The 22,349-nt window shown below is 41.5% G+C and overlaps 2 protein-coding genes across 3 annotated transcripts in view; one reads left to right on the forward strand and one right to left on the reverse strand.

The window, feature by feature from the left end:
* Window positions 1–16,500: 16,500 nt before the first annotated feature.
* KLLN (killin, p53 regulated DNA replication inhibitor) lies at window positions 16,501–17,212 on the reverse strand. The gene is given in 3 exon segments (XM_007130971.2): window positions 16,501–16,782; window positions 16,785–17,166; window positions 17,168–17,212. Coding segments are annotated over 3 exon segments (642 nt in total). The 3' UTR covers window positions 16,501–16,567.
* Window positions 17,213–18,374: 1,162 nt separating this feature from the next.
* The window catches only part of PTEN (phosphatase and tensin homolog), an 88,496-nt gene continuing 84,521 nt past the window's right edge, over window positions 18,375–22,349 (forward strand). Inside the window, exon 1 of one of the 2 annotated variants that reach the window (XM_007125543.4) lies at window positions 18,375–19,310. In XM_007125543.4, coding sequence (XP_007125605.1) covers window positions 19,232–19,310 — 79 coding nt within the window. In that variant the 5' untranslated portion in view covers window positions 18,375–19,231. The remainder of the gene's footprint in view (window positions 19,311–22,349) is intronic. The other variant, XM_007125544.4, reaches the window with a different exon arrangement.

Genomic DNA, 22,349 nt, shown 5'->3' on the forward strand with positions numbered 1-22,349 from the left:
TATCTCAAATAATATGCAAGGTGTCAGAGGTAGCAATAAGGAGAATACAACTGAGTAAGATATAGTATCTGCACTCAATAAAACTAACAACGAGCACTTATATAGTGTTTACTATGTGCCAGACTTGTTCTAGGTAATATAATATATATATCCTCACCCAATCCTGGTAACAACCCTGTGAGGTATGTACTATTATTATCCCCATTTTACAGACAAGGATACTGGGATACAAGAGATTATGTAACTCGCCAAAGATCTCACAACTGTTAGGTGGCAGAGCAATATTTGAAAGCAGACAGTCTGGCTCCAGAAATGATGCTTCTAGCCTCTATGCTAAATAGCCTCTCAAGGAATTTATGAATTCAGTATACATAGTTAAGTACCTCACCTTTCAGGGAAAGGCAGTGGGGAATGGTGTATAAAGAAGTAAAAAGTGACTCAGATTAAGTGTTTCCTGTAAACTAACACCAAGGATGTCTGACTCAAGAAATGCTTCAGTTTGTGCTCCAGAGAGAAGAATGGAGTGGCAAGAAAGTATTAAATGCAGCAAAATGTTGGATATATTTACCAGTGGCTAGCCATCCAGTTTAATTTTATGTCCAAAACTACAATCCTGCATCTTCCTTTCATATATACAGTATAAGGATTAATGATTACAATCAATCTGGTAACATTTCTTTTCTCCCGTTGTCTCTCCTTTGGTAGAGGTACTTGTATGAAGGCTGCTTCACTATGGAGGTTTGGTTCTGTATAGGCATGTCTGGTGAACTGATGGGATGGGTCTGCTGGGATAGTACTTACAGAATACTGGAAACCTTAGGGAGAAAATTCCTGGTGGTGGAGAATTGCAGAAATGAAAATAAAGCCTCAGTTATTTCAGGAGAGGAATGATTTCAACACTTGTGATACAGAAGCAGTATAGAGTCAAATTATAAGAAAAACATGAGATGTATTTCTGTAGATCTGCCTGTAGACCATTTAGTAGTAATATGTAGTCAATAAATATTCATTATTATTTGTATCACACTGCTTACCCCAGGCTGTCCTTATAAAAACATATCTGCAGAGACCTAGGAGAGAAAATGTAAACATGCCAGGGGGCTTCTTAAGACTTTACATGTGCCCTTTAATGACCCTACACATTTCTAAATGTTATCAACAAATGTTAGTTGTAATAAAATATTGATAGTAATTATCATTATTACTCTTATTATGTCCTTATTTCATGTTATCACTAATTTTACCTTGGGGTTAGTGAGAAAATAGGATTTAATTTTCGAAATATTCAAATATTTTAGTAGATTTCTCTAAACAGAAAGAGAAGGATGAAATTTATACATATAGACAAGGAACTTAATTGTCATTCCTGTGCCTTATGGATTTTGCTTTCCTACAGAAATGAACTCCTGAACTATGATTTTATTACTATAGAATTAATTTCTTGCTAAGAGGCGCTTTCTACTTATCTCACCTTTGGATATTTGCTAGATCACTAATATTTCCTCTCTCCATCCTAAATAAATAAATAAATGAATAAATAAATACCTACTTCCTCTTTCCAGGCAAGTAGAAATTTCAAAAAGTTGATGATGAAATTCTTTTCCTTCTAATTGGTTCTTTGGCTGTTTTAATCTCCCATCCTCTCCCAGCAAAGGGGTAGTCATTAAAATGCCTCAGAAAACTGTGGAGCTTCCATGATAATAACTATGATATGATCATGTTACACACCCATTCAAAGTTCTCTGCTTCAGGACCAAGGTTTGGGTAATAGCACATAGCCTGTGGACTTCCTGCTTCCTGGAATGGCTTCACTGTTGTGAGGATAGGAAATGAGAGAAAGATGAGCCTACTGTAATTCTAAGGATCAGATTTAACTAAGGTCAGGTAAACCTTGAGGTATTTCCATGTTCATAAATTTATCTAATTTATTCCTTTTAACCTAGTGTATAATAATTCTATCATCTGAAAATATCACATTTTATTTATCCATATTGATGGATATTTATTTAGGTTCTTCCTAACTTTTTGCTATTTCAAATAATATTGCCATGAAAATCCCTATGTTTTCTTATGCACATGTATGAAAGTTTTTCTAGAGTAAGGAATTTTAAAACTATTTTGCTAGCTTATCTCACAAACAATTTGGATAAACTTTTCTTCCTTACACGTTTTAGAATTGGAATGAAACTTTTCATTATCAGTTTAAGTAGTTACAAAGGAAATAATTTCCTTGTAATGTAAATAAACATTAACGTTTAAAAGTAGAATTATTAAATGTATCTAATGGAATATAAATGCCATAATGATTTGATATATTCATCATTATCCATCAAAACATTAACAACATGAACAGAACAAGTGCTTCTCTTATAGTGGGAAATTTTACATCACTTAACTTTCTCTTTGCACTTGAATTTTCTTTCCACTCCCGCCACAGATTTTTATCTGAATGTAATATACATTATGTGTGAATATCTTTAATGATCACTCTATCATACTTCTCTGTAATAAATTTTATACATAAATTTAAATTAAATTATGTTAAATTCCTTTGACCATAATACTTCTAAGTGTTATTCTGAATTATCATTAATTATTTTTAGTTCATAATTTATCAATTAAATACTTTAAAATGTTGTAACTATTAAACATAAAAAAGAAATCAATAGAGCTTTAAAAAATTATACATCATAATTGAATTTTACTTATTTCCAGAAGGAGACAGCTTCACACATCGGTTTATTTCTAGTGTTTGCCTTTATATTATGAACAATGAGGAATATTGTTTACATAGATATGTCAATCACATATCTGTTGGAAGGAATTGTTTTAGTGATGTCACACATTTATTGGAAAGCTTTCCAAGTTGTATGCCACACATCACTTAGTGATCTTATCTTTAATAATTTTTCAGTGGACAATATAAATAGGTCTTCCTACAATTTACTAGAAAACATGTATTGTTAAACAATCTAACTTTCAAAAGAGTTTGTTAGTCAGTAAAATCATTTAGTCTCTCAACACCAATATCATTATTTCAGAATGTCTCTTCAGGTCCTTTCAAATTTTTACACTTTGGAGCAGTACACCATTTTAGCATTTAGGTAGAGGTATGCCTTTCTCTTTTAAAGTGGGAGAAAGGGCCAGTGTGAAAAGGGAGGTGGGGCTAGGAACCACAAGGGCCACTTAACTACACTGGTTCTCAGGAAGATCAGAGTTGGGAGGAAGTATATATTGAAGTTAAAGATCTGGAATTGATCGCCTTAAAACTATCTGAGTGTCTCAGTTCCCTAGTTTGAAGACCACTACTCTGAGGATTATACCCAGAAGTGAAATTACTACTGTTGGAGTCTCCTAAGCTATATGACTGTTTCACTGAACCCTCATCACTGAGGACATTGCTATGCCTCTCAAGGACTTGGGAGAAGTCCCTCCAAAGTTCCCTGTATGTGAGTCATAGGAATTTTCTAATTGGGGGAAAATCCCATGGTCACTTTATTTAAATAACTGGTGACCAATGTGTAGTAACCCACCAGGGCTCTATGAGACACTTAATTTCTTTCTATAATTTGCTTTGTGACAACCTCTGGAAGTATTTATTTTTTAAGATTTTTTTGATGTGGACCATTTTCAAAGTCTTTATTGGATTTGTTACAACATTGCTTCTGTTTTATGTTTTTGGCTTTTTGGCCGTGAGGCATGTGGGATCTTAGCTCCCTGACCAGGGATCGAACCCACACCCCCTGCATTGGAAGGTGAAGTCCTAACCACTGGACCACCAGGGAAGATCCCCTCTGGAAGTATTTTTATCCATGATTTTCTTTCTTTAAAGGGCATCCTTAGTCTACGTGGACAAGGATGGTAGAAAGACAGCACTATAGTTGGTTTGCGTTCTGTGCCCTGAAGCAGAAATGTCTTTAAGGCCTCCTTTACCCTCTGTTAACTGCAAAATAAACAGATGTCTAGTAGAAAAGGTTATTAGCAATATTCTGTGCAGTTTGGGAGAACAAGAAGTTGGGATCGCTTGACCTAGCTTCCAACAGCAAACTCAGGCCAAGTAAACTACCAAGGTATGTATACTACCAAAGTAGCTTACTCTTAGGGCAAAATTTTTCTGGTTTACAAGTTTCTGGATGTAGTTGAAAAGGACAGTACATTTCAAAAATAGAATAATGGCCATTCTCAGTCAGGGACCAGTTTAATTCTACTTAAAGACTGAGAACACTTGATGTGCCAAATTCAATTCATAAGAAAAAGTTGACCAGTTAATAGGACAAATGCCTCAACAGTGTAAAATAAACAGAATATGAAATGCAGACAGTCCTATTTTACAGCTACAAGTTATTTTAAAAATCATTATAAAGACTATAATAAAATAATAACATATATTTTATAGTTAGTAAGTCCACAAGAACACATTAATAATAAGACACATCTCAATTAAGGGTTCCTTTGTTCTTGCTTCAACAGGTAATTTAGGAAAAAGGTGGTCTCATGAGCTTTAGCAGCCAATGGTCTGGGGCTGCACCTTAGGAGGCATCCAAGACAAAGGTATTATGTCCAGAAAAATTTCAGATAAAACTTAGGGCTCAGACCTAGGTAAATGAGAGTTTTGTTTTGTTTTTCTCAGAAAATAGACTGTTTCTATCCATTAGCTTTCTCTCAGTTTCCCAGCTTCATGAAATTTATGTTAAGGACCTGAAATATTCCCAAATTAATTTTTAAGTACCATGACCTTTGCTTACAGACCTCCTTTTCCCTGAGAGTTTCCTGAAATATAAAACCTGTACATCCTTTAAGAAATGCAGTACATTCAAGTACAATTAATTAGGAAAAATTCACAAAAGAGAATTGTTCATCTATTGTATTTAGAATAGGTAAAATTTTCCATCTAAGTTAGGTCTGACAACATTAGATTTTTCTATGGTTTCTTTCTGAAGTTCTGCAAGATAGAAAAATCTAAATCACAATGAGAGTACCTTTAGAACTTATTTTATTAATCCTAAGAAATTGTTACTAAGAAACTGATAACTGGGTAAGGTCCAGAACTGCTTTATTTTATCATTAAATGGAACCACGGAATTAACCAGTGGCCTACCATTGGGCCGCTAAGGTTAGGTTTTCAACAATTAAATATAAACTAAAGATACTACATTCATGTGGTTGAAAAATCAAAAAGCAAGAAGTAGCAGCATCACATACAATGTGGATTGGGGCCCTTGGAGCTGTGTAACTTGGCAGTCCTGTAAATGTCACCTTCCCACCTGGTCTCCTAGCCATATCAGTTTCTTGTACATTAATAAAGAGAATCTAGGAACATAGAGGTTAGGAGGAGGAAAATGGGATAGGAAGAAAGAGAATAGTAAGAAAGAGGGCAGGAGAAAAGAGAGCGGAAGGATGCTGGAAAGAGGGTGTCTTAGTCTGTTCAGGCTGCTATAGCAAAATGCCACAGACTGGGTGGCTTACAAAGAACAGAAATTTATTTCTCAGTTTTGGAGGCTGAATGTCCAAGATCAGCGTGCCCACATGATCAGGTCTGTGTCTAGCAAGGGCCTGCTTCCCGATTCATAAATGCTGTCTTCTAGATGTAACCTCACCTGGCATGGCAGAAGGAGAAGGGAGCTCTGTCAGACCTTTTTTATAAGGGCACTAATCCCATTCGTGAGCGCTCTGCTTCTGTGATCTAATCACCTCACAAAGGCCCTACCTCTTAATACCTTCACCTTGGGGTTGGGTTTCAATGTAAAAATTTGGAGAGGACACACTCAGACCATAGCAGAGGCGAAAGGCTAACTCTTTATATAAAGGATAAGCAACTTTCTCCCAGCCCTCTCTTGCAATTGTCCTTTGTGTGTATACTTGTATGTGAATATTAGAGGAAGAGTAAAAAGGAAAAAAAAAAGACAGTCTGGGGAATGGTAGTAGTGAGCCACTGGGAATTTTTAACCCTGTGCATATGTTACATGAATAAACTTCTTTGTATTGCTTTTTCCTCTCAGATCACTTTTATCTGGTCTCAACCAAGTATATTTAATTATTTTGAGATTTAGGTTTTGGGAAAAAATTCAGAGCTAATAGGCATAAATATTCATGGAAGAAAAGGAAGCAGGGATGCAGGCCTCTACCATCCTCACAGTAGAGACAAGCTGACCTTTCTCTACTACAGATTGGCCTGTGAAATCCAGAACTAAACTTTCTCTCTGCACTGACCTGCTCAGACTGCAAATAGATTCATTAACTGATTTTTAAAAAATTAAAAATTTTTTTTAACATCTTTATTGGAGTATAATTGCTTTACAATGGTGTGTTAGTTTCTGCTGTATAACAAAGTGAATCAGCTGTACATATACATACAACCCCATATCTCCTCCCTCTTGCATCTCCCTCCCACCCTCCCTATCCCACCCCGCTTAGGTGGACACAAAGCACTGACCTGATCTCCCTGTGCTATGCGGCTGCTTCCCACTCGCTATCGGTTTTACATTTGGTAGCGTATATATAAGTCCATGCCACTCTCTCACTTCGTCCCAGCTTACCCTTCCCCCTCCCTGTGTCCTCAAGTCCATTCTCTACGTCTGCCTCTTTATTCCTGTCCTGCCCCTAGGTTCTTCAGAACCTTTTTTTTTTTTTTTTTTTTTAGATTCCATATATATGTGTTAGCATACGGTATTTTTGAGCCCTGCAGGAGATGCTCCCTCTAACCATGCCTGGCACCATTTTCATTGACTCCAACTCTTCAGCAGGTGGCAGTGTTTCCTTCTATTCCCGGAAGCTTTTGGCATTTCCTTCCTTTCAAAAGAGCACAGTGCCTTTTCTTTTTCTCAATTCACGTATAACAGTTGCCTCCTTTCCATTCTTGTTTGGAAGATATTCTCCCAGTGATCTTAGGAACTGAGGATGAGAAGCAGAATTGTAACATGCAGCAATTCATGTTTGATCTTTAAGGCCCTAATTCTCATGGTTCAATTTCAGGACACTTTAAGACAGAGAGTAAGCATCAGTCACCATCTTTCCCTATTCCAAACCCTATTTACTGTTTCTGGTTGGTAGTCTTCTTGTTGCCTTCATTCTCCCCTGTACAAGCTTGAAAATACCATTAACAGCCTTCTCCAGTGAAATTTCTAATTAACTTAAGTCTCTAAAAGCGAGGTTTTCTTCCCATCTTTATTCACTGATGGGAATTTATTCAAGAAATTTCCCAAACTCCAATCCAGGATCCCTCATTGAGTAGCTATGTAATCTGGGCATATAAACTCCTTGGGCTTCAGTTTCTTTCTTTGTAAAATGGGATTGGTGAACTAAGGGACCTTTGAGATTTCTTGGATCATAAAATAATCTGCCACTGCTTTGAATGGTGGTATTGCTGTGGTACCAGATGATTATTTCTGGAGCATATTTTCTTTGAGCAGCAAAAGCCATTAGGTAGTACAAAGAGTGAAGAGTAGATCTAGTAGAGATGGTTGATCTAGGGAGAGAGGGTACTCAGGGTAAGATATAACCTGTCTACTATACAGCATCTCTACTAGACAGCACTTATAGCAGTAATTCTCATGTATTTCTGTTGTGCAGCAGACATCAAACAGACCTTTAGGCTTAAATGCTGGAAATTCCTTAGTGAGCTCATTTATTTAAAAATGAAATTACAGTTGAGCTCCTTCCTTGGTTGATTTGATATTCTTTTGATAATAGGTATTTGTTTATTTTTAGTCTTAATTCTATTTGATGAAATAACTTTTTTCATAATAATAAATGATCATTGTAAAGAACCTTCAAATCATATAAAAAGCAATAAATGAAAGGAGAAATTCCTCTTCCTCTGAGGCCCTCCCTCCCCATCCTAACCTCAGAGATAACCAGTGTTATCTTCTCTCTGGTTTATTCTTCCATATATTTTCCATGTAATTATGTAAACATATATGTATACATGTATTATCACTTTTGTTTTATTTTACTGAATTTTAATGAACACTTTCGTGAAATATATTAATCCTAGAGTAGAATTATGCATGTGAAATAGATGAGTGAGGAAATGAAAAGATTACATGATTAAGGAACAAAATAGGTAACAAACTGAAAACATTCAGTTGCTAATCAAATTGTCAGCTGATAGTGGTGATTCTTAAATGATAGAGTCTAGGCAGAATTGGCCATGGAAAACTGTCTGATTTGAAGAGTCATTTATAAGGAAAAGAGGGCTTCCCTGGTGGATCAGTGGTTAAGAATCCTCCTGCCAATGCAGGGGACATGGGTTTGAGCCCTGGTCCGGGAAGATCCCACATGCCGCAGAGCAACTAAGCCCGTGCGCCACAACTACTGAGCCTGTGCTCTAGAGCCCACGAGCCACAACTACTGAGCCCGCATGCCACAACTACTGAAGCCCATGTGCCTAGAGCCTGTGCCCCGCAACAAGAGAAGCCACCGCAATGAGAAGCCCATGCACCACAACAAAGAGTAGCCCCCACTTGCTGCAACTAGAGAAAGCCCACGGGCAGCAACAAAGGCCCAAAGCAGCCAAAATTAAATTAATTAATTAATTAAAAAAAATTTTTTTAAATAAGAAAGAGAGCTAGGGTCACAGTGGTAGATGACCATCAACAATTCCTCCATCTCTCTACAAGCTTACCACCAAGAGGCAAAATCTTTTTCCCCAGTCTTGAATCTTGACGGGTCTGGTACTTGCTTTGGTCAATGGAATGAGGCAAAAATGATGCTACTACAGTTCTGGGCCTAGACCTGGCAACTTTAGTTTTTGCTCTCTTGGAAAATAATGACCACGTGAACAAGTCTGACTACCTTGCTGAAGAGAATGGCCTCGTGGAGGCAGTGTGCCTCTTTTTTTAGAGGATAAGAGAGTAAGGAGGGAGTTAGGTCCAGCCAGCTCCTAGCTATCCCAGCCACTCCAGCTAAGGCATTAGACATGTAATTGAATCCATCTTGGATCCTCCAGCCCAAATCAAGCCACCCCAAACAACATTACATGAAGGAGAGACAAGCTGTCACCATCATCCTGTCCATATTGCAGAATGGCGAGCAAAAAAATGGTTGTTGCTATTTTGAGCTGCTACATTTATTTAAAATGCTCATTTATTTAAAAATGAAATTAGGGGTAGTGTGTTATGCACAACAGATAATAGAAATTGATGTTTGAAAGTTGGCCCCTGGCATAACAAAAATCTAAAACATGTGGCATTGATTTTGACACCCAGCATTGGGTGGAGGTTGGAAAGGTGATGAGGGAACTCTAACTCCTAAAATTTTTTTTTAATTTAGTTTTAAAAAATTTATTTTGAAGCAATTTAAACTTACAGAAAAGTTGCAAAATGGTACAGAGTTCATGTATATTCTTCGCTCAGCTGCCCTAATATAAATAGATTACATAGTCATAGAATAATTATCAAAATCAGGAAATTAACATAAGGTACAGACCTTATATGAACTTTACCAGTTTTTCCAGTGATGTTCTTTTTCTGTTCCAGGATCCAATCCAGGATCCCACATTGGCATTTAGTTGATATGTCTCGTTAGTCTGGGCAGGGACTCTTTTTTCTTTCTTTTTAAAAAATTGAGGTGTAATTGACATATAACATTATATTACTTTCAGGTGTACAACATAATGATTCGATATACACTGAGAAATAATCACCACAATAAGTCTAGTTAACATCTGTCACCATAAATAGTTACAAAAATTTTTTTCTTTTTTTCTCCTGATGATGACTTTTAAGATATATTCTTTTAGCAACTTTCAAATATGCAATACAGTATTATTAACTACAGTCACTATGCTGTACATTACATCCCCAGGATTTATTTATTTTATAGCTGAAACTTTGTACCTTTTAACCTCTTCATCCATTTTACCCACCCCGACCTCTCCCCTTCCCTCAAGCAACCACCAATCTGTTAATCTGTTCTCTGTATCTATGAGCTTGTTTTTTAAAATTATTATTATTGTTTGTTTTGTTTTTTAGATTCTACATATAAGTGAGATCATACAGTATTTGTCTTCCTCTGTCTGACTTATTAATATTTCACTTAGCATAATGCCCTCAGGGTCCATTCCTGTTGCTGCCAAGGGCAAAATTTCATTCTTTTTTATGGCTGAATAGTATTCCAGTGTGTGTGTGTGTGTGTGTGTGTGTGTGTGTGTGTGTGTGTGTGTGTGTATTTATATACATATATTACATCTTCTTTATCAATTCATCCATCAATGAACATTTAGGTTGTTTCATATGTTGGCTATTGGAAGTAATGCTGCAGTGAACATAGGGGTGCACATATCCTTTCAAATGACTATTTTTGCTTTCTTCAGATAAATACTCAGAAGTGGAATTGCTGAATCATGTTGTTCTATTTTTAATTTGGGCGCGGACCTCCACATTGTTTTACAAAGTGGCTTTACCAATTAACATTCCCACCAACAGTGCACAAGTGTTCCCTTTTCTCCACACCCTCACCAACACTTGTTATTTCTTCTTTTTTATAATAGCCATTCAAATAGCCAGCAGATTTGAGGTGATATCCAATTGTGGCTTTAATTTGCATTTCCCTGATGATTAATGATGCTTAGCATCTTTTCATGTGCCTGTTGGCCATCTGTATGTCTTCTCTGGAAAAACATTTGTTCAGATCTTCTGCCCATTTTTTAATTGGATTGGTTTTTTTTGTTTGTTTTGCTATTGAGTTGTATGAATTCTTTATATATTTTGGATATTAACCTTGTATCAGATATATGATTTGCAAATATTTTCTCCCATTTAGTAAGTTGCCATTTCATTTTGTTGATTTCCTTTGAAAAGCAAAAGCTTTTTAGTTTGATATAGTCCTGCTGTTCATTTTTGCTTTGGTTGCCTTTGCTTTTGGAGTCAGATGTAAAAAATCATTGCCAAGGGCTTCCCTGGTGGCGCAGTGGTTGAAAGTCCGCCTGCCGATGCAGGGGACACGGGTTCGTGCCCCGGTCCGGGAAGATCCCACATGCCGCGGAGCGGCTAGGCCCGTGAGCCACGGCCGCTAAGCCTGTGTGTCCGGAGCCGGTGCTCCGCAACGGGAGAAAGAAATGGCCTCAGGGACTGCCTATAAAATGTGACCTCAAGGAAAAGATTTAATCAAAACTCTGTTGAGACCTCTAAAAAATTTAAGACATTGCTTCATAGACCCTCTCATCTAGACAAAAAGGGCTTCTAAGAATCTTAAGGGTGGTCCAACAGCAGTCACCTAGATAAAGGCCCAATGTAGACAGAGGTTTGTTTTTGAAAGAATTCTGGATGTTGCTTTGTGGTCAAGGAGTGAACTACAATTAGAGTCATAGAAAACCCACACACTTTTAAAAAGAATTTTATTGATAAAAGCACCAGGAGCTTGGACCAAAGAAGCAGGAGACAGTTCAAAATGAAAAAAAGCCTCTGGGCCCCCAGCTTTCTATGGGCAAGAAGCAGGCTGAGAGAGCTATTCAACTGTAAGGCGCAGGCAGTTTCTTATGAAAAAGGAAGATTGACTCAGAGGTCAACTAGACCCCAGAGCAGGGAGCCAAGAACAGTGGATTAGGAAACTACTCCTAGGGAGAAGAACCAGGCCCTAATGGAGAACTAGATCCTTAGAGTCAGGATGACAGCGCTTGGCTGGCTTTCAGAATTGCTACAGACTAATGACTGCTATGTGCCTTCCATTTCCCCCTGCCGACCTTTGAAAAGAAGTATCTGTTGCAGTTATTCTATCCCTGTTTCAGCATTGTATGTTGTGTATTGTAACTTGTCTTTTTAGTTCATGGATCTCCAGATGAAGAGGAGCAGCGTCTGAAATGCCTCATTCACATCTGGGCCTAGTGTGTATTACTAGATCCTGGACCTTAGAGCCAATGCTATACAGAATGATAATCTGGCGGGGAGGAAGTCAGTGTCTTTTGCATGTCTGTGTGTGGGTGTGTATGTGTGAACAGTTGTGGCCAGAGGGTGGATTATGGTAGAGTGCTTCCACATATGACTGCCAGTAATTCCTCTCATCCCAGCCACCCCTTCCATTAAGAAGTGAGACTCCTCTCCCCTTGGATCTGGGCTGGCCTTGTGACTTGCTTTGGCCAAGAAAATAGAATGAAAGTGATATTCTGGGACTTCTCAACCATGCCTCTGAGAGGCCTTGAAGCCTCTGCTTTCTTCCTCTTGGGATTCAGTCACTGTGCAAAGAGGCTTGGGCTGGACCACTGAATCATGAACGATCACACAAAGAGAGGGAGTCCCCCAGGCATTTCAGGTGCTCCAGCTGAGGTGCCAGACATGTGGGGAATGTCACAGACATTCTAGCCCTAGCCAGAGTCATAGCTGAACGTAACCACATGTCTGACCCAGCTGACATCATGGGGGAGCTGAAGCACTGTCCAGCTGTGACCTTCCCAAATTGCAAAATTGTGAGAAAATAAATGGTAGTTGTTCTTTTAAGCCACCAAGTTTACAGTGGTTTGTTATGCAGCAATAGATGATTGAAACAGTTATCAAATATTAGGGTATTTTCTACAGCTTTAACTTTACTCCTAGACTGTGAAGAGGTTGCAACAATGTCAGACAAAGAAGCCAAGTTTTCAAGGAGACTAAATTCCATAAAGGCTGGACCCTCTATGCTATAGTCATTGCTCTGTCCACAGAGCTTAGCATTATTTGTACTGGCACATAAGACTCCCACATACTTGTTGATTGAATCATTAAATGACTGAATGGAGTTAAGACCCTGTACCATCAACACAGAGAAAAAAGCTACCTAAATAGACTTGTGGTTTTTTTTAATTTTTAAATTTTTATTTATTTGGCCGTGTCAGGTCTTAGTTGTGGCATGTGGGATCTTCATTGTGGCATGTGGGATCTTTCGTTGTGGCGTGGGCTCTTTGTTGTGGCACACGGGCTTCTTTCTAGTTGTGGCAGGCGGGCTCCAGAGTGCACAGGCTCAGTAGTTGCGGTACGTGGGCTTAGTTGCTGCCTGGCATGTAGGATTTTAGTTCCCCAACCAGGGATCGAACCCGCGTCCCCTGCATTGGAAGGCGGATTCTCAACCACTGGACCACCAGGGAAGTCCCTTAGATACAGTTTTAACCGTGCATTTTTTTCTTTCAAAAAGGTTTTTTGTTGCTTTTTGTTACCAGAAAAAGTGATAGCTCAGAAGCCAGAAGGATGTTCTGAAGGGAAAGATTTGTAGGAGTGAGGCAATAGTTAACCTTGACTCCTTCTCAGTGTCCCTTCTATACCTGGACAAATGAGGGCTACTCTGTGAAGCAGCTGGTAAATGCCCCAATATCTGCTGGTAACATAAAAATTATTATCTTTTTCTATTATCTGAAGAGCTAAAAGGCAAGAAATGTGTTCCTAGGGCTAGAGTTAGTATTAAGGGGACCAAAGTGGAATATCCAATAGCCAGTGTTAGATCGGAGACTAAAACAATCAACGCTGTCTTGTCATGTTAGGTCTTTCTTTTCTATCACTCTCTAGTCCAAGTCACAATTTCTAAATGCCACTTGGACATAGTGAGTGCCTAGTCTGCTCTGTGGTTCTCCCAGAAGCACCCAGCCCAGCCCTTATTTCTCTTTGTGTGATACTTCATACAGCACACCTCTCTACTGAGATATGAAAGGAGACACAAGTGCCATCTGAAGTAGCTCCAGGAGATTAGGGCATGAAGAACTTGTAGGCAACAATGGAAAATTCTCTTTTAGGATGTGGTTGCTTGTATGATCCATACTGGTACCTTCTGGAGAAATGTTATAAGCAAAATGTCTTTATTTAAAACAACAGGAATATTTGTAATTAGAATAACTGAAATAAGGGAAAAAGTCTTCAGACCGGTGGATGAATGGGATGGTTTAAGTTAAAATATATAATTAGTATATACTTTTTACTCTGTATTATTTAGAAAACAGTGGTTAAGCAGATAAAAAGAGAAGATTACTTAAAAATTGAAGCCATTGCTTTAGATCTCTATTTGAAAGGTCAGTGTGTGGGAGATGAGAAAGGCACTATAGCAATCAGTGTTCAACAAAAGACATTTTAGCAGCAGGACCTACAAAGAGCACATCAACTATTTATATCATCCCCATTGAGTTGCTGGTCATTTCACTTATCAAAGAAAATAAGAAAGGAATTTTCTTTAGATATTCTCTGGATGCAGTAGCAATACAGTTTTGGAATCAGCTGTTAGAAACTATAATTAAAGCTGGTTTTTCCTGTTCACTAATTATTCTGTATGGTTAGTCTCCCTGAAGCTTTATATAATTCTCCCTTTGTTACCAGCTTCTGTTTCTCCCCAGGGCAGTCTGAATCCAGACAGGTAAATAACTGAAGTGTTTAGAAACCAATGTATTGTAATATCTGTACAGCCAAGCAGATATTTGCAACTGAACTTGAAAAAAAAAATTAAAAAGAACTTTCCGTACATTAGATAGGGTCAACTATTTAAAGGTTTCAGCTCTACCACCTGGGTATGGAGAGCTCTTGGGTAGGAGGACAAAGTGAAGAAAAACAAAAATTAAAAAAGGATTTCCTTCAGGAACCCACTTAACACTGGGAAGGAGAGGAAACTTTTTTTTTTTTTTTTTTTTTTGCAGTACGCGGGCCTCTCCCGTTGTGGGGCACAGGCTCCGGACGCACAGGCTCAGAGGCCATGGCTCACGGACCCAGCCGCTCCGCGGCATGTGGGATCTTCCCGGACCGGGGCACGAACCCATGTCCCTTGCATTGGTAGGCGGATTCTCAACCACTGCGCCACCAGGGAAGCCCAAAGGAAACTTTTTACTCAGCAACTTCTAATAACCATCTGATATTGCTGTCAGGCTGGTCAAATATCTGCCAACATTGGTGGTCCTTTCCCTCACCATGGAGATAAGTAGAGGGACCTGATGTTTAGAGTAGCAGCAAAACTCATTTTCCAGTTTCTTTCTTCTTTCAGCAGATGGAAGTGCTTGTGGGCCAGTCTCATATTCTAGCACGTTAGTGCTGGTGATAAACACCCTCTCTGCTCCAGAATAACTCTGTGCCACGGGAACTGAAAAGGATTCTCTCTCCTCATGCCTAACACCAAAACACCAACAGGACAGGAATGAATCCACTTACTTCCTAGTAAGTGGATTTCAGAACTTCTCAGATACTGTGATACTAATCTTCACATGGAGTGGGGGGAGAGGGGTGGGCAAAGTAGGGCAGTGCTAATAACAGGAACTCTGGGGACAAGATCAGCAACTGGAAAAACAAACGTGGGACATTTTACCCCTCCCTAATCACTTGCCTTCATTTAACTTTATCTTCATTTTCCCTTTCCTCACCAAGCAGTAGTTGATAATCAATTGAGTGTAGCTCTCAGGTTCTTGCCATGCAATCTAGTGGAACACCTAGAAATCAGGGACTTAACCTTGGTTATTTATAAAATAAAGAAATCTCTAGGGCTTCCCTGGTGGCGCATTGGCTGAGAATCTGCCTGCCAATGCAGGGGACACAGGTTCGAGCCCTGGTCCGGGAAGATCCCACACGCCACGGAGCAACTAAGCCCGTGCGCCACAACTACCGAGCCCACGCTCCGGAGTCTGCGAGCCACAACTACTGAAGCCACAATGCAAAGCCCGCGCACTGCAACGAAGAGTAGCCCCTGCTCACAGCAACTAGAGAAAGCCCATGACCCAACACAGCCAAAAAATAAAATAAATTTATTTTTTTAAAAAATCTCTAGCTTATCTAGGCTGTGTGGTCAGGACTTTCATCTTTGGAAACCAAATGGAGGCCTTTCTCCTACTCTTTCTAGGTTGCTCTCCATTTCTTTTTCCACTGGTGGCCCCTCCTTGCCCCAAGCTGACCAGGACCATGCACAAAACCAGGCTCCAATAAATATCAAGACTGAAGATTCAGCAGGTGGCTAACCCCTGCAGAGCTATCTTAAAAGGATGTTGCATATAAATTCAAAGTTTTATGAAGCCTCAGAGATCTCTAAGAACAGTGTAAATATCCCTGGTTTAATTAGTAAGTAGTCCTGGAGTTAAATAATGGTCTGTGGCTTCTAAGGTAGCTGTGTTTTGGTTTCTAGTCTTCAGGGGCTGCCTGCAACTATGATGTGTTCTTTCTCATACACTGAATAAATCCTCTTTTAGACCTTCCTAGGCATCTATTCACAATAACTGCAACACACATGCAAATTGATCCCATTCTCTCAGATCTAAAAAACGACCAGCGCCTCAGTCTAGGTATCAACTTAAATACTTTTGGACTCAAATTCTCCTTGAGTTCTACTTCCCAAGGGAAAGAAAGAATTCCTACGCTGGTACTGATGCGCACTCTCTCCAAGCAGACGGTGGACCACTCACTTTGCAGCCGATCGATGTCAGCGTAAATGCGCTCTAGTTTTCAGCATTTCCGAACCAGATCTTTCGCGGTTTAGGTCAAACAATCCGAGCTCTAAGCCGACTTGACAAGTTTGTTCTGGGCTGAAGGCCATGGACTAGGTTCTCCGACCAGATAAGTCACTAGGCTGAGTCTACAGTAGGTGGGGCGCGCTCACCAGCTCAGAAGTAGTGAGTGAAAGTTTGTCGCAACATCGTTTAATTCAATCACCGGGCTGCTGCAGGAGATACCCGTTGCCCCGCGAGTACAGCACCAGAAAGGTTCGCCCTAGGGGGCAGGGCACTAGCAAGGAAGATGCGCCAGTCCCCCGGGGCCCAGCCCCTTCTCCCACGGTTTGCAAGGCGCAGTGGTAGCGGATCCAGAGCTCGGAGTTTCAGGTCTCCTTCCTCTAGCTTGCTCTGTGGGTAGCAGGAAAGGGTGCGACCAGCTTGGGAACTCTTGCTCCGAGATCTGCAAGAATCAGCGGCGGCAGCCAAGGTGAGGGGAGGCGGGGGCACGTGCTTGGACGTGGGTGCTTGTGTAACCAGCTCCTCAGGCGCCAGCACCGACAGCGCTCCGGCGGGAGGATCGTCTGAGCCTATTCTTCCGCTGAAACCAGGGTGGCTCTGGGGTCCAGCTACACGTACATGGCGGGAGCACCCTGGGCAAAGGAAGCGAAGCACTTGCCTCTAGAGCTATCAAATGGGAGTGGGAATTTGGAAAGTTCCCCAACTAGGAACACACGTGACCTCCTCCTGAAAGTAGTTCCGACTGTGGCCCGTGTATCCCTCCACCTCCTTTTGAACCCTCCTAGGTCTCCTCGGCTCCGCCCACTCGCTGGGGCTGCAGAGTCCTACAGTCCCGTAATTCATACTCCCACCCTGCAACCCCGGTCTCTAGCGTGCACTGACCCGCTAGGGGAGCGCGGAACCTGGCCCCGGGGCGATCCACCCAGCCGGGTTTTCACTGCGGCCCAAAAGGGGCGGGGCGAGGAGCCGCCAAGGGTCGAGCTTGAGTTCGAAGCGGTGAACCCAACTGGAACCTAGAGGGGAGAGGTGCTCGGCTCTCCGGGGGAAATGCAGGGGGCTGCAGCCTGCATCCCATCCTCGGGGATCCGCTTTCAGTTCACCTGGACAGTTGCCCTTTGGGATCTAGAAATTCAGGGGCGATGTGCTCACACTCAACGCGCTCTGCTGGGAGGTTTCATTTTTAGGGCAAATGAACCGAGTGCCGGGGAAGCGGGAGGTGGGGCGGTGAAAGGGAGCCGGATGAGGTGATACACACTGGAGACACAATAGGGGGTTATTCTTTGTACTAAGACTGACACCTTGAGGACACGGGTGGGGATGGGGGAAGAGGTGGGATTTCTCGGCAAGGGCTGCTGCAGTCACATCCCTGCGAACGATTGTGATCCGACATCCGTGCAAAAGAAGAAGGAGGCTGCAGGCCGTGCCGGGGAAATCTGGAGGTGGAGGCAGGGGGAGGGGTGTCCTCGCTGCAGGGATCGTCCCTGCGTTTTCCTGTACCCTGACCATAGCAGTCACCTGGTCTTTTCCACCTGTGCACAGGTAACCTCAGACTCAAGTAAGTGACACTGCTCAACGAACCAGCCACAACCTTCACCTTCGCTCCCCCTCTCCCCCTCGCAACAGCCTACTCTGCCTGTGGCTGGGTTTTTCGGCCGTGGCTCAGCTCGTTCCCCCCCACCCTGGGCTGCTGCAGAAGCAGCCGCGGCAAGTGCAGCTACAGGCGGGCGCCTCGAAACAAGCCCGAGCGAGCTCCAGGCAGTCATACTGGGCATGCTCAGTGCGCCTGCCCGTTGGGGACTCGGCGCTCGCACCCGGAGCTGCTGCTTCTGCCCCCTCCCTACAGCCCCTGCCCTGCCCTGCCCTCCCCCGGCGCGGTCCGTCCGCCTCCCGCCTCCCCTCGGGCTCCGAGGCGCCTGGGCTCCCGGCGCGGCGGCGCAGGGGGCGGGCAGGCCGGCGGGCGGTGATGTGGCGGGACTCTTTGTGCACTGCGGCAGGATACACGTTCGGGCGCCGGGACGCGGCTGCGCTCAGTTCTCTCCTCTCGGAAGCTGCAGCCATGATGGAAGTTTGAGAGTTGAGCCGCTGTGAGGCGAGGCCGGGCTCAGGCGAAGGAGATGAGAGACGGCGGCGGCCGCGGCCCAGAGCCCCTCTCAGCGCCTGTGAGCAGCCGCGGGGGCAGCGCCCTCGGGGAGCCGGCCGGCCGGCGGAGGCGGCAGCGGCGGCGTTTCTCGCCTCCTCTTCGTCTTCTTTTCTAACCGTGCAGCCTCTTCCTCGGCTTCTCCTGAAAGGGAAGGTGGAAGCTGTGGACTCGGGCGGGAGCCGGCTGAGGCGCGGCGGCTGCACCTCCCGCTCCTGGAGCGGGGGGGAGAAGCGGCGGCGGCGGCGGCGGCTGCAGCTCCGGGGAGGGTGTCGGAGTCGCCTGTCACCATTTCCAGGGCTGGGAACGCCGGAGAGTTGGTCTCTCCCCTTCTACTGCCTCCAACACGGCGGCGGCGGCGGCGGCACATCCAGGGACCCGGGCCGGTTTTAAACCTCCCCTCCGCCGCCGCCGCACCCCTCCTGGCCCGGGCTCCGGAGGCCGCCGGAGGAGGCAGCCTTTCCGAGGATTATTCTTCTCCCCATTCCGCTGCCGCCGCTGCCAGACCTCTGTCTGCTGAGGAGAAGCAGGCCCAGTCGTTGCAACCATCCAGCAGCCGCCGCAGCAGCCATTACCCGGCTGCTGTCCAGAACCAAGCGGCAGCAGAGCGAGGGGCATCAGCCACCGCCAAGTCCAGAGCCATTTCCATCCTGCAGAAGAAGCCCCGCCACCAGCAGCTTCTGCCATCTCTCTCCTCCTTTTTCTTCAGCCACAGGCTCCCAGACATGACAGCCATCATCAAAGAGATCGTTAGCAGAAACAAAAGGAGATATCAAGAGGATGGATTCGACTTAGACTTGACCTGTATCCATTTCTGTGGCTGCCGCTCCTCTTTGCCTTTCTGTCACTCTCTCTTATAACGTGGGAGTAGACGGATGCGAAAAATGTCCATAGTTTGGGTGACTACGACATTTAACCCTGGTCGGATTTCTAGATCATGTATATTTTGTGCCTCTTTTGAATGCATTCAACCTAGGGTGTGTTCGGCTATTCGGAACTCTTTGCCTGGTTGCAAGTGTCAAGGCACTGATGGGTTTCTTAGTCTGTCTGTGGGGACTCTCCCTAAGGGCTATTGTCCGTTAATAAAGAATACAGTACACTGCTAGTGGATTAGTGAGCTCGGTAATCCGGTCTGCTAAATGAACAGAAAAGTAGATGCTTTGAGGTTGAGCATATTTCGATTAAATCTTGGCTTTAGGCCCTATATCAAGGGTATAGATCAGATTAAAATGAAAATTAGTGTTGCGCGTACGCATATTGCATCAGAATCTTGCAGTGATTGCTTTTAGTTTCCTGAGTTGCATTGATAGATTCTTTTAGAATGTGAGTTGTGAACCGAACTGATTTGCATAACTTTAGAGAGAGAATCATTTTAGCATATATGGTGCTCATTTGAAGGCAAAAGTAGGTTTGTGTGTTAAAACTAAGTTAATTACAACTTTGAATCGCATTTAGAAGTTTTGTAGCTTGAAATCAATAGGACCGTGATACATCTCAAAGGCGCCCTTACTAGATCTTTGTTAAATTTGCTTTTTTTTTGTCTCGTGTTGGGGTGATGTGGGATAGGGCATGAAATTTGCAATTCAGTAGCACTGTATATTCGGTGCTCTTGTGACACATAATAGAATGGAGATTGAGTGGTTTTTGATCCCAGATGATAATGTTGTGTAGGTTCCAGGGTATTGTGTGTAGCAAATGGTGATTGCAGAGATTAAACTTCAGTTTCACTTGAAATTTAAGTATTATTGTGATACCAGAATTGACACTCACCTTATTTAGGTTTCAGGTCCTGTGACACCTTTGGGTATCCATTAACTTTACTCTGGCTTTTGTAGAATACCAGTATGAGTATAATTTACCAGCTAATAACCAGAAATGCTGGCAAGAGTGGATTACTCCAGCTTCGGATTGTAGGTGTGTTCGCTTTTTTCATATGGTGTATCACATTTACTGAGTCAGCTTGTTGGATAAGACAGACACCCAAGAGTTTCAGTGGTATATAATTGGTTGTCTAAAAGTTAGGCCTTTATATTTCAAAAGATAGTGGCTATCAAAAGGCATGAGTCTTTGCAGTTTCAGGTATAATAAACCGGTTTTGATCAAGGATGGCGATAGAGCCCTCCTTTTTTGCAGAATGGAAAGTATCGTAGGAATTGAGAGTCACTGGTAGGCCAGTGTAAGGCATGAAGAACAGGATTAAGTTATTGGTCTGAGGTGACTGAAGCATTTTATTAAGGCCTCTATTAAGATGAAAAATTTGGTGCTGTGAATTGTAGCAGTGGACAATACTTAGTTAAAACTACATAATTGCATAAGTGTTAATAGTCTTAATAAAAATGGTTTCTTAGCAAGTATCAGTAAACATTTTGCCTAAAGGTAGAGTGACACTAAAGTGTCTATACGTCCAGGTAAGAGCTGTGGGGAAGATTTTTTTGAAGAAAATGTTACGTATCTGAAGAGGTTTTATTCCTTTGGATTATGTATCCACACATAAATGTGCACAGCTAATTTTGCCCCAGTTTTTGATATGAAATGAAGATAAAAGTTATTGAAGAAGTAGCTTTACAACACACACAACGTAAGTTTTCTGTTAGGTTAAAAAATGATACTTTAAAAGAATATTTGGAAATTTTGGAGTTGCATTAATTTAAAAACTTTACTAAAGCTGAACTTGACCCGCTTGCCCAGAAGATAATTAATTATGAAAAAACTTCTGATTTGTAACCTATTTCAAAAATAGTCTACTATTGGTGTGACTTGACAGTCATCTAGATGTATAGGAACAAATTAATTAAATGTTTAACTTTTTAAAATAAACCCCCATTCAAAAAATTTTCTAGAATGCTGTTTTTTGGGCAGATTGCTTTTAGTATTCAGAATATGCTTATGCTATTTTTGCTTTACCCATTTGATTTAAAATTATCAGAGTTATAAGACTAACATTATTCTACCGGTTTCTTATATGTGAGCAGTGAGGTGATTAGCCATTTCTCCTTTGATTTCAGAGTGTGTGTGCGCCTCTATGTATGAAATTTATGTGACTTACAACTTTCTCTAAAACTGTCCTTTTAGTTATGGTATGCATAGAAAGCATTGTCATATATTGCATCAAATGACTAATAACAATTTCTAGAGTTGTGGTTTTATTGAGCCAAATGTTGATATGAAAAAAAATCACTTAGGGAAGTCAGTAAAGGGTTTACTTTTTTGATAGTTGCACTTCCAATAATTTTGAAATACCAAAGCACTTTGGTTTGCTTGGTTTCACTTTAGTGTTTTGTGTTTATTGTGGTGGGGGGAAGATTAAAATGGCCATTGAAGGCTTTGTCTCTAGCAGGTTGTAGTATCTATTTCAACAGCTAGCCTGTTCAAAGTTAAATTCTTTTATGAAAGTCGTGATTGGAGTATTTTTATAAAGATCAATAACGAACTGATTTCCTCAGAGGAAAATTGAGGACCATAATTTAGTTAATTTTTTTTGCAGAATTGAATTATTCTAAAAATAATTTGTTGGTGGGGTTTTATCCTTAATGTTAGTCTGGAAAGTAGTATTAAACATGAGACTAAAAAATTCATTGTCTTTAGATATCATGGAAACTTTAGACTTCTATTGTATTTTAATTGATAAGTTTGCGTCTTCATAGGGAGGGAATACTTTTTAATTCGTAGAGAGTACAGGGACTATTGAAGTTAGCTGTATTATATCTTTTAAGATTAGTGATTACTGAAATGACTGTATTGTGAGGTTTTCTAAAAAACAGATGCTACTCACAATTTTTATTTTACACTGTTTTGTATCTGTTAAGTTGAATTTCTTTCCTGTGCAACATAATTGGGCCACCT

Source organism: Physeter macrocephalus, chromosome 20 (assembly GCF_002837175.3).
Source record: "Physeter macrocephalus isolate SW-GA chromosome 20, ASM283717v5, whole genome shotgun sequence".
Classification (NCBI taxonomy): domain Eukaryota; kingdom Metazoa; phylum Chordata; class Mammalia; order Artiodactyla; family Physeteridae; genus Physeter; species Physeter macrocephalus.